General features: G+C 42.9%; 1 protein-coding gene across 2 annotated transcripts in view; it reads left to right on the top strand.

The window, feature by feature from the left end:
- Positions 1 to 9417: 9417 nt before the first annotated feature.
- Positions 9418 to 17113, top strand: part of mtr (5-methyltetrahydrofolate-homocysteine methyltransferase) — a 69968-nt gene continuing 62272 nt past the window's right edge. For both annotated transcript variants that reach the window (XM_083932154.1, XM_083932153.1), the window contains exons 1-3: positions 9418 to 9546; positions 11256 to 11467; positions 11695 to 11784. In XM_083932154.1, the coding sequence (XP_083788280.1) occupies positions 9507 to 9546; positions 11256 to 11467; positions 11695 to 11784 (342 nt within the window). In that variant the 5' untranslated portion in view covers positions 9418 to 9506. The remainder of the gene's footprint in view (positions 9547 to 11255; positions 11468 to 11694; positions 11785 to 17113) is intronic.

Genomic DNA, 17113 nt, shown 5'->3' with positions numbered 1-17113 from the left:
TACCTAGACATGTGCCTAATAAAAGACGAAAAATAAAAAAAAATAAAAAACCTTTTAGTCTAGTAATGCCAAAATGAAAGCTCTCAACCACATTAACCCATTTATCTGCTATAAATTTAGCAGGATCTGTAAAAATTTAAAAAAACTTTCCCAATTTGTTTCCCATTTTTCTATTGACTCACTGGGATGTGCTTTTACTTTCAATGGGCTTATTGTTCACTCAGACAGATTTCACACATGCTGATCTTCCCATACGAATATGGTTAGATCTTATCACACATACACTAACTTTGGATAATCTTTCAGCCAGGTGGTCTGTACGACAACGCACCCTTTAATATCCAAACTGGATATTTAGACACTGAAATGAGTTACCAAAAAGTTTATTTTTCTTACCACATTCATACGCCCATTTTATTGTAGTTGGGAATCCCTACACTCATGCAAATTATATTTGCATTTTAAAAATTATCATTCATTTTCTCCCTAAATGCTTATGTATTTTCCAAAACACTTCTCTGTTCTCGTCAACGGGGGTCAATGCCTGTAATGCCGTTCTAGTAAAGGAAGCTTCTACACAGACTCACGTCTGTGCGCCTTCACTCTTGGGGTTACCCCAGAACGTGCACCACTTTTCCCATTTCAGATAAAAACAGCTACAGAACTATACCACACTCTGTTGTCCCACAGAAATGTGTATTCCTCAGAACCTGAGTCTGATGTCAAAGTGGATATACACATGAACCTCCCACACTTCTTTAAACACACTTATGAGTCCCAGACTCGACTTATAGCAAAATTGCGATACAAACACACATATAAGTCCCAGACTCGGCTTATAGAATTCGGGGTAACCTCAGTTCCCCGGGCCTCTAACCCACTTATAGAATTCGGGGTATCCTCAGTTCCCCGGGCCTCTAACCCAGTAACCTCCTAGGTTTTGTCCGTATCCTCGTCAGAATAACGGTGGGGTCAACCACGACCCAGGACCATTCTCAGTTTACCATTCTCAGTTTACCATTCTCAGTTTTGCCATTATCTCAATTTAAATAGTTTACTCACTGTGGCGCAGGCAAGACACAATGTTTTAGAATGCCCAATGTGCAGAGTTTCGATTAAACAGGTTCTGCTCACCTTTACTAATGTGCCGGATTGTGTCTCACGCTGTTCCCCGTGAAGAAACCTTTTGGGTCGAATTTGCCTTCTTCTCCTTCCGATCCCGGACGAGCCCCCAAATTGTTGAGATCAACCTGCAGTTATCTCCCCGGGTCCGTTGATCGGAGGATAGAAGAAGAGATCTTGAGACGATGGCTTGAGATCACACCAATATCTTTATTGGCGCACTTTGCAAAGCGGAGACAAGTTCTGATACAACTCAAACCAGGTCATACATCAGACGAGTCTGTTGTGGTCTAAGAGTAGCGGCTTTAAATACACTGGTGGGCTGATGGTAACGCCCCCAAGGTAAAAAAGGTGGCAACAGACGTTAATCTGCCTAGCAACATCTTATAACACTAAATGCTGAGAGAAGGAATTTAGTGCATGTCCCTATATGGCTATCTAGAGAGACAGATGTGTCTGTGTTTGCAACACACAAACTTGTTAGTTAAGGAGTATGTGTGTGTGTGCCTAAAATGAGGGAATGAGCATTTCCTCTGTTTGTTAGAATCTTTACGAGGTGATGGGTGAATGGGAACGAGATCTCTTACCTTGCACATTCTAGGCTCTGTGATGCAAGTTTATTATCTGCTCAATCAGCAGGGGTATGTACCATGACCCCACTGTGTACCAACTTCAGTTTAGCCATTTCAAAAGCCACATGAAGAGAGCAGCTCATTTCTCTTACTTCCACAGTCCTAAAATGGAACCTTGAGGCACCCCGCACAATACAGTTCAATAAGTAGAATTTTGTTGATCAACCTGTACAAACTGCTGTCTGTCTTCCAAATAGCTCTGTAACCAGTTTTGTGGTGTCCCTCTAATGCCATATTTTCCCAATTTATTCAGCAAAATACTGTGGTCAATTGTATCGAAAGCTTTTTGCAAATCGATGAAGATTCCAATTATTAATTTCTTTTTTTCAATGCAAATTGTTATTTCTTCCACTAGTTCGATCAGGGCAAGCGATGTTGAGCGACCCTGTCTAAAGCCATATTGACTGTTGGAAAGCAAGTTATTTTTTTCAATAAAATTTTGTAGTCTTTCCAATATTTTTGAAAACTGAGGCAAAAGGGACACTGGACGGTAGTTTGTAAAACAGTGCTTATCTCCTGATTTGAATAAAGGGATGACTTTGGCTGTTTTCATTTTGGAGGGAAATTGTCCACACTGAAATGACAAGTTGCAAATGTGTGTAAATGGTCTGACAATGACTTCTGCTACGTTCCTAATTGTTTTCATGTCTATGCCATTGATGTCCTGTGATGTTTTGTTATTGCATTTCCTTATTGTCTCCAAGACCTCCTTCTCATCTGTCGGGGTGAGAAACAGTGACTTGGAATTTGTCTCTATTAGGTTACCCATTGGTTCATTATCAATTGGAATTTTTCCTGCAAGTTCAGGTCCAATATTCACAAAAAAACTATTAAATCGCTCCACAATTCAGATGTCATGTTATGTCAACCAAAAATCCAAAATCAGCCAGCCAAACAGGATCTGAGATTTCCGGCATCGGTTGTCCCTTTTGTGCCAGGAACTGTCCGATCTCCTTTCTGAGGGAGTAGAATCGCTGCAGTGCAGACCCACGACTGAGCCATCTTATGTCATTGTGATACACGACATCTCCATATTCAGCGTGGATGTCGTGGAGAAACTGCTGAAACTGACGGTGGCACAGGGCTCTGGAGCGAATATAATTAATAGCCCTTATCACGGGTTTCATAACGTGATCGTATTTCAGATGTTTGGCACACAGAACCTGTTGGTGAATAATACAGTGGAGTTTTATAGCTTTACCTTCTGCTTCGCTGATTTTTTTGCAGACGAGCGTTGATAGCCCACTTTGCTCACCAACCATGGCAGGTGCGCCGTCCGTAATAATCCCGGTGATTTTATTCCATTGTAGTTTCATGTCATCTACGGTGGAACAAACAGAAGCAAACAAATCTATTCCTCTTGTTTGGTCTTTAAGGCTCTGAAGGTCAAGAAGCTCTTCACTCACGTTCATTTCGTTGTCCACTCCTCTCAAAAAAATCAGTAACTGAGCGGTGTCTGACGCATGCATGCTTTTGTCGCAGGCTAACAAGAAAAAGTCAAACTTCACACCTTTTGCCTCTAACTGTCTCTTGATATCAGATGAAATTTCTTCAATCCTTCGTGCCACAGTGCTACGACCCAGGCTAACATTGGCAAAGTCTTGCTTTTTCTCCGGACAGATTTTCTCCACCATTTGCATCACGCAGTCTTTAATAAATTCACCCTCCGTGAAAGGTTTGCAGTGCTTGGCAATTAGCATTGCCACCTCATAACTCGCCTTTGTAGAATTTTCATTTGATTCACGGGCCCTTGTGAAAAAACTCTGCTGCGCAATCAAAGCAGCTTCCAGTTGCTTTAGTTTTTCGGTGCGTTCGTTCGCGGTTAGCTTGTCATAGTTAGCATGTTTCGTCTGGTAGTGCCTCTTAATATTAAATTCTTTGAAAACAGCCACAGTCTCTTGGCAAATTAGGCGGACACAATTGTTTCGTATGTCAGTGAAAAAGTACTCAGATTTCCATTTGTCCTTGAAACTGCGGCCCTCTTTGTCAACTTTCCTCTTTTTCGTACCAGTCGCCATTTTTGAATTGGCCTAAAAATATTCCACAAGGGTTAAAGTTCGTCATACTCATGCGTAAATATGCTGTTAGCTCATTGGTCACAGAGCAGGACAGAAGTTTATCGTAAAGTTTTATAAAAAAAGTGCTCTGTTATTTATTTTCCAATGGCAATTTTCTGGCTATTTTTTTTCTCTCACAGTAATACGGGACACAGCGCGTCTTTTTCAGCTCAATAGAGAACGGGTGCTTTTGTTTCTAAATACGTACGATTCTGTTTTTCAATGTCAAGTAGTTATGAGAGTGCAGCCACAGGTCTACTGCCGGCTAATGGTGAAATAAAAAATTGCTTTTTCGTATGTGTGTATTGTTTACTGTGGGAAACTGTGCTGGCGGGCCACATATTATTGATTTTATGATAGGATGTGAAGAATTAAAAATCAATGTGTGAAGTATAGTAATCATGTGTTAGCGTGTGTATTAGTAATGATTAAGTAATTCGTAAGAATGTGATAGTATGTGCCTCTGCTATCATTTGACCAGGCTCAAGCTTTTCTGCTTTCTCCAAAAGCACACAAACTCTTGGCAGTCAGTCAAGGTCACAAAGACAATGAACTAGCCATGTTGCAAATATGCACCTGGCAACTAGGTTGAGATTAGACGAGGGAGGATGAGTGCTGTGCTTTTTCACAGATAAAGAAGAAGACTCCTGTGGACACAGAGGGCACCCCTACGCAGGGAGGAAGATGGAGGCTGGAGGACTGCTCCTTCTGAAATAAACATATGCACGCACAAGCGGACACACAACCACGCCTTTGTAACAAGTTTATATGCTGGAGCAGATAGAATAGAGATCAGAAACTTCTTGACTCTGATCACGGGTACTGTGTTGTACACAGTTACTCTAGATCATGGGTGTCAAAGTCAAGGCCCGCGGGCCAGATTCGGCCCGCCAATGAATTATCTTGGCCTGCACGGCACAGCCGCCTGCTGGTGTTTCACACAAAAAACTACATTACCCACAATGCAACAGTAGCCCGCGAACTCACTGTAGCGCCGCAAGTGGGCCGCCCCGTCTTCAATATTCTTAGGCATTCAGGGCAGATGTCAACGTTCAGCACCCCCCCCCCCCCCCCCCCAATAATGGCTAAACGGAAGGTGGACGATGAGCACAGGGTGTTTTAAGCTCGGTGGGAGGCAGAGCACATGTTCACGGAGGTTAAATGCAAAGCTGTGTGTCTTTATCTTGATATTAAGGAACATGTTTTATTTTTGAAGGACATTTTCTTTTTTGCTGTATGCCTGTTGAAAATGTTTTCCTTGAAATAACTAAGGTCATAAGAAAATATTGCTTTATTCATTTCATGTACAGGACATGTGTTTTCTCTTTGAAGGAAGTTTATTTTTGTCTGTGAGCCTGTTGAAAAATGTTTTCACCTGAAATTACTGCTGGAGCCATACAAAAATATTGGATTATTTATTTAATTATTATAGATTATACGGTACACTGTGTTAGGTCTTGATTCAATAGGTTATATGCAATCATTTTAATATGTTTTAATAAACATTGAACCAGTCCGGCCCTCGGCTTGTAGCAAATTTGGTTTTTCTGCCCTCTGATGTATTTGACTTTGACATCCCATAGAAAATAGAACATTTCTCCAGACGTCTGTATCATTCCAATGATCATCCTGCTAATAAATGCCTGCTGGCGCACTAAACTACCAACGACTCTGCTGACTCCAGAAAGCCTCCTGTAGAATTTGAATTACGCAATATATACTCTGTGAGGTCCTTCTGATTTGACTAACGTATTGTGTGTAAAATTTCTACAGATGCTACGGGCCGGTGGAAATTTGGACACGCGCCACAAGAATAAAAACTTATAATGATAAGAAAAATCTTCTCATATAAATAACTGTTTTAAAAAACACTACAACACACACACACACACACACACACACACACACACACACACACACACACACACACACACACACACACACACACACACACACACAAATATCTAATGAGAAATAATTAACAAGAAAACACAGCCTCTAAGAGAAAATACTATCTTGACTATATCTCTTCTTGTTTAAACACCACTAATTTACACTACATCACAAGACACAGAACTAAAAAATACTAGTTTGATTAAATCTCTACTCATATAAACACCAATATTCTAACCAGATTTTATTTTAAAAACACAACTTTATATAGTACTCTTGCATACTTTTTTTTTTTTTTGGTAACTCTGCTCATCTCTATTTTAACTTAAAACCTCTATTTAAAAACACTACATCAGCAAAGACATGAAAACATGGTCTTACTATTTAAAAAACAAAACAACTCTCATTTAAACCCAACTCCAACCCTTTCACATTATTTACAACATGAGGATTCAGTAAAACCCTCTCATTAAAACATGTCAGGACACATCAACTTATGTAAAAAGACCTATGCTTTAAAAAAAAAAACGGGAGGCTTACCACGCATGCGTTGTGTTTAAAAACAAAACAAAAAACGGGAGGCTTACCACGCATGCGCTGTGTCACACAAAACATATTTAAACTACAATCACACAGACGCTGAAATAATACGTCACCTAACGGCGACAGCTAAAACAGAGCATGCGCAGTGACAACAAAGAAATATAAAACTACACACACAGACACGGAAATAACACGTCAGATAATAGCCACCCCTAAAAACAGACCCGCAGCATGCCCCTTGTCAACACAGGCACACACGCAGGATCACACACAGACAGACGCTCTGAAAATACATTTACAAAAGGACTCCTCACAAAAACCACTATAGTTAAAACAAACTATTTATATCTATACAACATCCTATAACACACATCGCACACATATTTTAAACGCACACACATGTTTTTTTTTAATAAGTTGCACCTGATATACTACTAACGTGTATTACTCCAGTGCAAATCATCAGAAATACTTAATAATCACAGGGGGGGAATTATTTTTGTTACAAAACTCCAGTTATACAAACAACAAATATTATACAGACAACATATATTAGAAAAACTAAAATTTAAATTTGCAGAAATTAATATTTCATCCATCCGTTAGGAACTCGGAGTAGAGCCGCTGCTCCTTAGCGTTGAAAGGAGTCAGTTGAGGTGGTTTGGGCATCTAGTAAGGATGCCCCCTGGGCGACTCCCTAGGGAGTCCATCCAAGGGATGTGTTGTATAGTTTAATGACCACAGGCAGGAAAGATTTCCTGTGGCGCTCTGTGGTGCATCTGGGTGCGAGGAGTCTTCTGCTGAGGGTGCTCCCCTGCTGAGCCAGTGTGTCTTAGAGAGGGTGGGAGACATTGTCAAGGATAGACCGGAGCATTGACATCATCCTCCTCTCTACCACGGTCGTCAGGGTGTCCAGCTCCTCCCCCACGACATCACCAGCCCTCCTGATTAGTTTGTTCAGTCTGTTGGTCTCTGTGACCTTCATCCCACTGCCCCAGCATGTGAGAGCGAAGTTGTCCAGTTCAACTTATTACTGAAGTACACCCCCAGGTACTTATACTCCTCTACAGTGGCCACAGGGACCCCCTGGATGGAGACAGGGGTCACATGTGTTTTCACCCTCCTCAGATCCACTACGAGCTCCTTTGTTTTAGTCACATGGAGATGATTCAGCTCGCTCCAAGTGACAAAGTTGCCCACAACAGTCCTGCTTTCACTTTCATCCCCCTTTCCAATGCAGCCAACTATTGCTGAGTCATCAGAAAACTTCTGAAGGTGGCAGGACTCAGTGCAACAGTTGAAGTCTGAGGTGAAGAGGGTGAAGAGAAAGGGAGAGGGGACAGTCCCCTGTGGTGCCCCAGTGTTGCAGACCACCCTGTCAGACACACAGTTCTGTAGGCGTACACACTGTGGTCTGCCCATCAGGTAATCCACAATGAGGTGCAGGCTCAGGCTTAAGACTTGGCTCAGTACTCCACACAGCTGGGGGGCACAGGCTTTAAGCACCCTGGGAAAAACACCATCGTCTGCAGCTTTGCCAGAGTAGAGTCTTGTCAACTATCTTCTCACCAGGTCAGGCGTGAAGGACACTGTAGAGGTGTCCGTTGGGGAAGGGCTGAGGTCATCAGATTGTGGAGGACATGATGTAGAGCAGGGGGAGGGGTGTAATAGGTAGGTGTGAAGTGAGGTGGTGAGGGGCAGACAAGGGCTCTGTAAGGAGGAGGAGTAGGAGGAGGTAAAGTGGCAGTAGTTGAAGGGCAGCCACCAGCAGAGTCATGTGGGGGATGGGCCGCAGTATCAAACCTATTGAAAAATAGGTTCAGTTCGTTGACCTGGTCCACGCGGTCCTCCAACCCCATGCTACCAGTCTTCTGGAACCCGGTGATGGTTCTCATGCCAATCCACATGTCCCTCATGTTCTTTCGCTGGAGTTTGTTCTCCAGCTTTCTCCTATATTTGTCTTTAGCCTCCCTGATTTTAAGTCTGAGAACCCCTTGCACTCTTCTCACCTCATCCCGGTTGCCATCTCTGAATGCTTTCTTCTTTTCATTCAGGATGGCCTCAATGTCCTTGGTGATCCAGGGTTTGTTGTTGGCGTAGCAGGTTACAGTCCGAGCTGGGACATGTAGTCCACGCAAAAATGAATGTCGTCTGTGATGCACTCAGTGAGCCCATCGATGTCCTCCCCGTGCGGTTCACAAGGTGCTGGCTAGTCAGTCCCTTCAAAGCAGCCCTGCAGTGTCTCATAAGCCTCCTCAGACCACCTCCTATCAGTCCTTGTGGTCGTAGGCTGCCTCTTCACCAGAGGCACATAGCAGGGTTTGAGGTTAACCAGGTTATGATCTGACCTGCCCTGGGGAGAGAAGTAGAGATGTATGCACCCTTAATGTTAGAGTCCTCTCCTTTTCTGGTAGGGCAGCCCACGTACTGTTGGAAGGTCGGCAGAACACTATCCAAGGTGACGTGGTTAGAGTCTCCCGACATGAGGATGAGGGCACTGGGGTGTTGAGTCTGGAGTCTGGAGATGGTGGTGTGTATGTTGCTGCAGGCAGTTGTCGGGTTTGCAGAAGGAGGGATGTACAGAACAACAGTGATGACATGTGGGATCTCTCTAGGCTGAAGGTAAAATATACTGTATCAAAGAAGGACTCTTTTCAGGAAACTTAGAGCAGATGGGGAAACTGTTTTTAATATGCACATGTTTTTAAATCTGGATTCCTGGGTTAAGTTAAGATAAGATAAGTTATTAATTTATTAGTCCCACTAAGGGCAAATTTGCTTATAACAGCAGCAAAGGGGATAGCACAGATAGAATAAGCATCAATAAGTAACAATAAATTGTCGAAAATATAAAAAAGAATTAGGAAAATATGAACAATATAAACACGGAAATATAAAATGTATAGAATAACAGGAACAATATATACAATATTTTTTAAGTATTTTAAATTAAAACCATAGACTGTATAATGAATACAGGCTGTGGTTAAAACGAAAATTGGTGGATTATCTTCACAAAACAGGATTGTGCAAAAGGTCTTAATAACAAACAGTAGGGGCAGCAATAAGCCATAGCTGTGTGTAGTCTACTTAACTACAGAAGAAAGACAGAAGAAGTGGAGCTGTTACCGCGGGGGTGGACCTCAAGCTCCAGAGGCTCCGGAGAAAAATCGAGTGGGTTGGCAGTGAAAGGTTGAGCAGCAGGATTAACCGCTTCAGACGGACCGTAGGGCTGTTCACAAGGCTGACTCTGCACAAGATGGCTCCGACTAATGTCTTTCAATCCTTTTCACAAGCGGGTAAATATAAGCTCTTAAGTTAGCTTTGACAGCTAGCTCTAAGCCTGTAATGCTCTGTGTGTGCCCACTGAAGTCGCTGCTGTCCACTTGTGACACCACGTGGATGAGTGACGAGTGATAGGAGTCAACTATTATGACATGTAACTGGTGAATACACAGCGTATTTTGTTTCGAGTTAGCTTTAGTAGTAACTTATACAACAAGACGGGGCAGGAAGGTGAATAAGTTAAACGTTAAGAAAGATGTAACCGTAAGCAGTATAACGTCAACTTAGTTTCCAGTAACATACTCTGTAAATGAGTGAAGTGAGGCTCAGTGCTCAGGTCTGTAGACCGATGTGCACGAAGGGTTACCTCAAGCACTGAAGCAGCACCTGGAAAAGAAACACAAGTTAATTTCTCTCTTCATAGTTGCATTCATAATGGGGGAAAAAGAGAAATGCAACTAACAATTTTTGACCAGGCATTGTTATTATTGTTGTTATCATATTATTTTTCTTTTGTTTGGATGAATCCATCATATTGAGTTTTTCCTGTTTGGTAGGCCATACATTTAACTATGTAATTTAGAGCTGGGCAATGTGGAGAAAATCTAATATGGCATTTTTGACCGAATACCTCAGTACCAGCAAAGGCAAATAATAGAAGAGCTAGACCAGTCTGGTAAGTTAAGAAAAAAAAGGTGTGTAACCTGTGGATCCAGTGCCGTATAGAGCATAAATCAGCTGGGTCCATATATCTGGAAATCAGAATCAGAAATACTTTAATAATCCCAGGGAGAAATTATTTTTGTTACAAAACTCCAGATATACAAACAACAAATATTATAGAGCCGAAAACATATATTCTAAAAAACTTAAGAAATACATACAAGATCAAAAATACCAGACTAATTTACAAAAGAACAGACTGTCTGTGGTTGAGTCTGAATTACAGAGAGGAGGTGACAGACTCTCCTAGGGATGGGTTGTATAGTTTAATGACCACAGACGGGAAAGATTTTCTGTGGTGCATCTGGGTGCGAGGAGTCTTCTGTTGAAGGGGCTCCTCTGCTGGACCAGTGTGTTGTAGAGAGGGTGGGAGACCAGGATAGACCGGAGCCTGGACAGACAGATATTATTTTATCACAGATATATTGGTCTACCACTGAGAAACAGTGCCTCATCACATAAATTGTTCACCATAGAGCACTGCAGAGTTTATTTTTACACTGAAATGTCCTGCTTATCTCGTATCTTGGTCATTATTTTTTAATAATCAGATCTAAGGGATTGTTTAATCATTAACATATACATATATATATCATGTTTAACTGGTATATTTTTTTTTAGGATTTCTTAAATAATGATATTGGTTTCCAAAGCTGTTAGCTCTTTTAGCTTGAAGCATTCATCAAAGGTTCCCAACATTCGCTAGATGGGAACTCTGCAGGATGGGTACAGATTACATATCAATTTAATTATTTCTAATAAGTACTATTTGAGACCAATCGTGCCCAATCAGAATTAACCAATGTCTGAAATTATGCAGTTTCACCGAAAAAAAAGGGTCAAGAAGTAGTGGTGGTTTTATTTTCTCCCATTATGTTATAATTAGATTTTTTTTTTTCATTAACGTATATTTGCCATCTGCTTGTTGTTTTCTTCTTTGAAGCATTTGTCTAACTGTAATATCCCTGGTAAATATAAACTCCCTTTATTTTCCTTCCAGGAAGCGGATGTCCATTAGAGTCTGAGCTGCGAGCAGTGCTGCAGCAAAGGATTATGGTCCTGGACGGGGGTATGGGAACCATGATCCAGCAACATAAACTTGAAGAGGAAGATTTCAGGGGGGTTGAGTTTAAAGAGCACCCTCTTTCACTGAAGGGCAACAACGACCTTCTCAGCATCACACAACCTGATATCATTTACACAATACACAAGGTACTTGATCCAAGGAAAACGTAAAGGTCCTGTTCACCCAGACTACTCTGGCTCACTTTGTGATATCAGCCATGAGCTAATTTCAGTTTCATGTGTTGTGGTTGTAAGGGTTTTTGCCACCAATTCAATACAAATGAATGGAGTCATGTTTATCTTGCTCAAAGTAGTGTAGAATGACAATTTGACAAACATGTCATCTTGATAATCCACAGTGTTTGTGTTTATAGGACTACCTGCTGGCTGGTGCTGACATCATAGAGACCAACACATTCAGCAGCACCTCTGTCGCCCAGGCAGACTATGGACTGGAACACATGGTATGGAGTCTGACACTGCTAGAACACGCTGAACATTTCCACAACCCCAATTCACATGAAGTTGAGAAGTTGTGTACAACGTAAACAAAAACAGAATACAATGATTTGAAAATCCTGTTCAAACTATATTCAATTGAATACACTATGCCAATATATTTAATGTTCAAGCTGATAAACTTTATTGTTTATTTGCTAATCACTCATTTTGAATTTGATGCCTGCAACACGCCCAGCTTTTTTGGAACGTGTTGACCACTGTGTTACATCACCTTTCCTTTATGGACTTTAGATGATGAAATCCCTAAATTCTTTGCAGTTTTACATTGAGAAACATTGTTCTTAAATTGTTGGACTATTTGCTCCAAAGTGGTGAACCTTGCTCCATCCTCGCTTGACACTCACCTGTTTCCAATTCACCTGTTCACCTGTGGACTGTTGCAAACAGGTTTTTTGGAGTATTCCTCAACTTTCCCAGTCCTTTGTTGCTCCTCCCAGCTGTTTTGAAACGTGCAGGAATCATTCAAGATTCAAGATTCAAGAAGCTTTATTTATCTCGAGGGGAATTATTGTGCAGTTTCAATACAAAGATGGGAAAGGATCAGAGTAACAATAAGCTAACATAATCAAATCAAAATAAAGCTAACCTAAAATAAATCAAACAATTCACTAAGTGTGACAGAGTGCAACAGACATTGTGGTTAAGCGTAGGTATATACAATATACAACAATACGCACTGTGCAGTTTAGCAGCAGATTGAAATAAAATAAGTACAAACTAAATAAGTGAGAAGGAGCGATAAGTGATAACAGTGTTAAAGATGTAGCAGCATTTCCTACAGAACTAAGTTACAGTACCACTAAATGAAGTGATGTAGTGGTGATATAAAGTGACAGTGAAGTGTAGCAGCCTTTCTTACTGAAGTTACAGTAAAGTGTAGCAGCATTTCTTACTGAAATAAGTGACAGTACAACTAAATAAAGTGGTGCAGTGATGATATAAAGTGACATTATCTCAGGATACAGTGTCTCCACTGTTCCTTACCTGACCGGGGGGAGATGAATTATAGAGTTTGATGGCCACCGGAAGAAAATACTTTCTCCGGCGTTCAGTATTACACCGGGGGAGAATGAGTCTGTGGCTGAAGGTGCTTCTGCTAGAGGTCAGCAGCTGGTGGAGAGGGTGAGAGTTGTTGTCCAGGATGCTGTGCAGTTTAGACGGCATCCTCCTCTCTGACACCGCCACCAAAGAGTCCAGTTTGACCCCCAGGACGGAGCCAGCCTTCCTGATGATCTTACTGTCCAGTTTGTTGTCCAGGTATACTCCAAGGTATTTGTAATCCTGGACAACATCCACAGTCACGCCGTTGATGGAGATGGGTGTGGGGGCAGATTTACTCCTGCGGAAATCCACCACTAGCTCCTTAGTCTTGGTGGCGTTTAGAGTCAGGGGATTAGCTGCACACCAGTCGACGAAGGAGTCCACAACGCCCCTGTACTCCTCCTCCTTCCCCTCACTGACAAATCCAACAATTGCAGAATCGTCAGCAAACTTCTGCAGGTGGCAGGACTCAGAGAGGAGCTGAAAGTCTGAGGTGTACAGGGTGAACAGAAAGGGGGGAAGAACAGTTCCCTGTGGAGCTCCAGTGCTGCTGACCATAGTGTCAGACACTCCTTCCTGCAATCTGACATACTGTGGTCGACCCGTCAAGTAATCCGTAATCCAGGAAACCAGGGGAGGGTCCACCTGCATCGCCGTCAGCTTACTTCCCAGCAGAGCAGGCCGGATGGTGTTGAACGCACTGGAGAAGTCCATGAACAAGATTCTTACTGTGGTTCCCGGTCTGTCCAGGTGGGCGCAGGCACGGTGGAGCAGGAAGATGATAGCGTCCTCCACTACTAGTTTCTGCTGGTAGGCAAACTGTAGAGGGACAGTGATGAGCTGACCAGGGGCCGAAGAAGTGAAAGGACCAGCCTCTCCAGGGACTTCACCAGGTGCGACGTCAGCGCCACCGGTCTGTAGTCTTCGGAGGTGCTGGGACGCAGAACTCCACACAGCTGGGTCGCACATGCTTTGAGGACCCTCGGGCTGACATCGTCGGGACCTGCTGCCTTGCCTGGGCAGAGTCTGCACAGCTTCTTCCTCACCTGCACTGCAGTGAAGGTCTGTCTGCTGTGTGCGTTGGTGGGGGTGGAGAGAGGTGATGGCGGGGGGGAGGGGACAGGTAGGGCAAATTCAGGAAGGAAATGAGGGGGGGGGGGTGTCAGCAGGGCTGAATGTTTGGAGGTGGATGGATGTGGAGGAGCCGTGGGGGGGTGGTCCAAAGTCCTTTCATCAAATCTGTTGAAGAACAGATTCAACTCATTGGCACGTTCAGTACCCCCTCCTACTGGCTACCAGATGGTTTATAGCCAGTGATGCTCATCATTCCGCTCCACACGTCCTTCAAATTTTTCTGCTGGAGATGTGCTCCAGCTTCCTCCTGTAGGTGTCTTTTCCCTGTTGGATCCTCTCCTTAAGCTCCCTCTGGACCTTCCTCATCCGCTCTCTGTCCCCATCTCTGAAGGCCCTCTTCTTCTCATTCAGGGGGACCTTGATGTCTCTGGTGACCCACGGCTTGTTGTTGGGGAAACAGCGTACAGTCACTGTGGGAACCACGCTGTCCACACAGAAATTGATGTACCCTGTTATGCAGTCCGTGAGATCATCAAGGTCCTCTCCATGTGAATCACGGAGCAAATCCCAGTCTGTAAGTTCAAAGCAGCCCTGTAAAGCTTCATCAGTCTCCTGTGACCATCTCCTCAAAGTCCTGGTGGTCACAGGAAGCCGCTGGACTTGGGGCTTATACAGGGGCTGCAGGTGGATACGGTTGTGGTCTGATCTTCCAAGAGGAGGAAGGGCAGTGGAGCTGTAAGCCTCCTTAACATTAGCATACAGCAGGTCCAGTGTCTTGTTTTCCCTGGTGGGACAGTCCACAAACTGCTTAAAAGTGGGCAGTGTTGTAGCCAGAGTGATGTGGTTGAAGTCCCCAGATATTGCAATGAATGCATCTGGGTGCCGTGTCTGAAGGCCCGCGACGACGGTGTGGATGACGTCACTCGCGCGCGCCGCGTTTGCAGTCGGAGGAATGTAAACAACCAGAACGACCACGTGTGAAAACTCCCTCGGCAGATAGTATGGCCGCAGACTCACGGCAAGCAGCTCAATGTCCGGGCTGCACACACGCTCTTTTACAGTAACGTGACCAGGATGACACTACTTGTTGTTAATAAGAATAGCAAGTCCCCCACCTTTCCTCTTGCCACTCTCACGGTAACTCCTGTCCGCCCGAACAGTCTGAAAGCCGTCCACAGTTACGTTAGAGTCCAGGATGTCCTCGTGGAGCCACGTCTCCGTGAAACACAGCACGCCGCTCACACGATACATCAACTGAGTCTTCACCAGGCCCGCCAGCTCGTCCATCTTATTAGCCAGCGACCTCACGTTCCCCATGGTGATGGAAGGGAGAGATGGCTTATATCTCCTCTTCTTTTCCCAATGTTTACATCCAGCCTTGCATCCCCTGTACTTTCTCCTCAGTTCTGTGGGGATTTCAGGCCTCTCCTGCATTAGCGCCGTTGTTGCGACAACAGCTGTGTAAACAATGGAGCCACCGCATTGTTGCGTCCAGACGGAGACGCGGTCGGCAAAAATAGTCCCCAGTATGAGACAAACGGACAAAAAACATGTATGAAAGTACACGAACATAGTTGGTTAAGGTTAGCACGACGACTTTCAGGAAAAAAATCACTAATAAAAAGACAGTAAATAAGCTAAAAAGTGCGGAAAAGAGAGAGAGCAACTGTTGCTGGTTGCCGCTTAACACAGCGCCGGAACTCAAAATGATTGAATATTTGCAATTAATCAATAAGTTGATCAGTTTGAACATTAAGTATCTTGTCTTTGTAGTGTATTCAAATGAATATAGCTTTAAAAGAATTTGCAAATAATTCTATTTTATTTTATGTTTTCCACAACGTCCCAACTTCTTGTGAATTGGGGTTTTGCATGCAGCTGTACACTCTTCACCTAGTTCTGTGACTTTGGGCTTGTCTTTACCATAAACGGTAACATCCTCCTTGCACTCAGCAGAGTTGGCTGAGATAGGGCCTGACCAATGTGGAATTTCGAGACCAATACTGATTTTAGAGGGGAAAATGCACCAATTACTGATATGGAGAATAGTGAGTTTTTGAGCTGGAATGAAAATAAACCTTTTTGATGTGGATTGTGCACCGATGTCACTCTGTAAAGTTAATTAATTAATCTAGCCGAACTTTGTTAAAGAATACAGTGGAGATAAAAATTAGAGAACAAAGTATTTATTCTGAAATACTGTTATTTTTTATTGTTCAGAATTTGATAGAATATCAGCTGTGGCTATACCACTGCTGTACTAGCATGCTTTTTTAAATAACCAAGGCACTTCAACAAAAATCTTTATTTTGTGAAAAAAATCAGTGATCAAAATTATAGAACACTTTCAGATCCCTCCCAGTTATTGGTGGTAATCTGGCACCTGGTGACAATTGTTTTCATTGTTGGACACACCCTATTTATCTGCAGCACTCCTGGTTATTTTGCGAGATAGCGAGCTGCTCTAAGGGGACTGAAACCCTGAGACAGCAGGTTGTCCAGATGAAGGCCAAAGGGATGACCCTCTCAGCCATCAGGGAGTGGTTGGGCGTTCACAGTCTGTGATTTCAAGAAGATTGAAACTTTACAAGGACACAGATTAATTTAAGTCCCTCAAAAAGGCCCGTCATCCACGTAAAACAAAATCACCAGGGCCCAGTATTTCAAACGTGATCTGACAGGATTATCCTGGTCGGATTGGATTAAATCTATATCTGATCTGAAAACTGGGTATTTCAACACAGATCAGGAGAATCCTGATCCTGAAGATCAGGGTTTCAGCTCTGGTAATCCAATCCTCCCCTGAATCCAGATAAAAGGCTGATTTGGGTATTTCAAAAGTTAAGTCAGATATCTGGATCAACTTGATACCAAAATTTCAGGATCATTTGAATCCCACCTCAGAGGTGGATTTGACTTGGATTGACAAACTCTCAGCGCATACTTCTCCTAGATATTGTTACTCAAGATGTTTGTTACACTTAAGTGTTAGTGTTGTACTTCTAACAAGTAATTTAAGTAATATCAAAAAATGTAAAGCATGTAAAATTTTTGACCACACTGTAAAACTGCTGTAAATAAAATTACAATTATTTCTCAAATTCTAGTTCACCAAACATTGTAACTTGCATGTACCAAAACAGAGAAAGACAAAGG

This window comes from Echiichthys vipera (assembly GCF_963691815.1).
Source record: "Echiichthys vipera genome assembly, chromosome: 18".
Classification (NCBI taxonomy): Eukaryota; Metazoa; Chordata; class Actinopteri; order Perciformes; family Trachinidae; genus Echiichthys; species Echiichthys vipera.
Note: the sequence above shows the minus strand (reverse complement) of the source record. Positions and strands in the feature narration are given on the sequence as shown.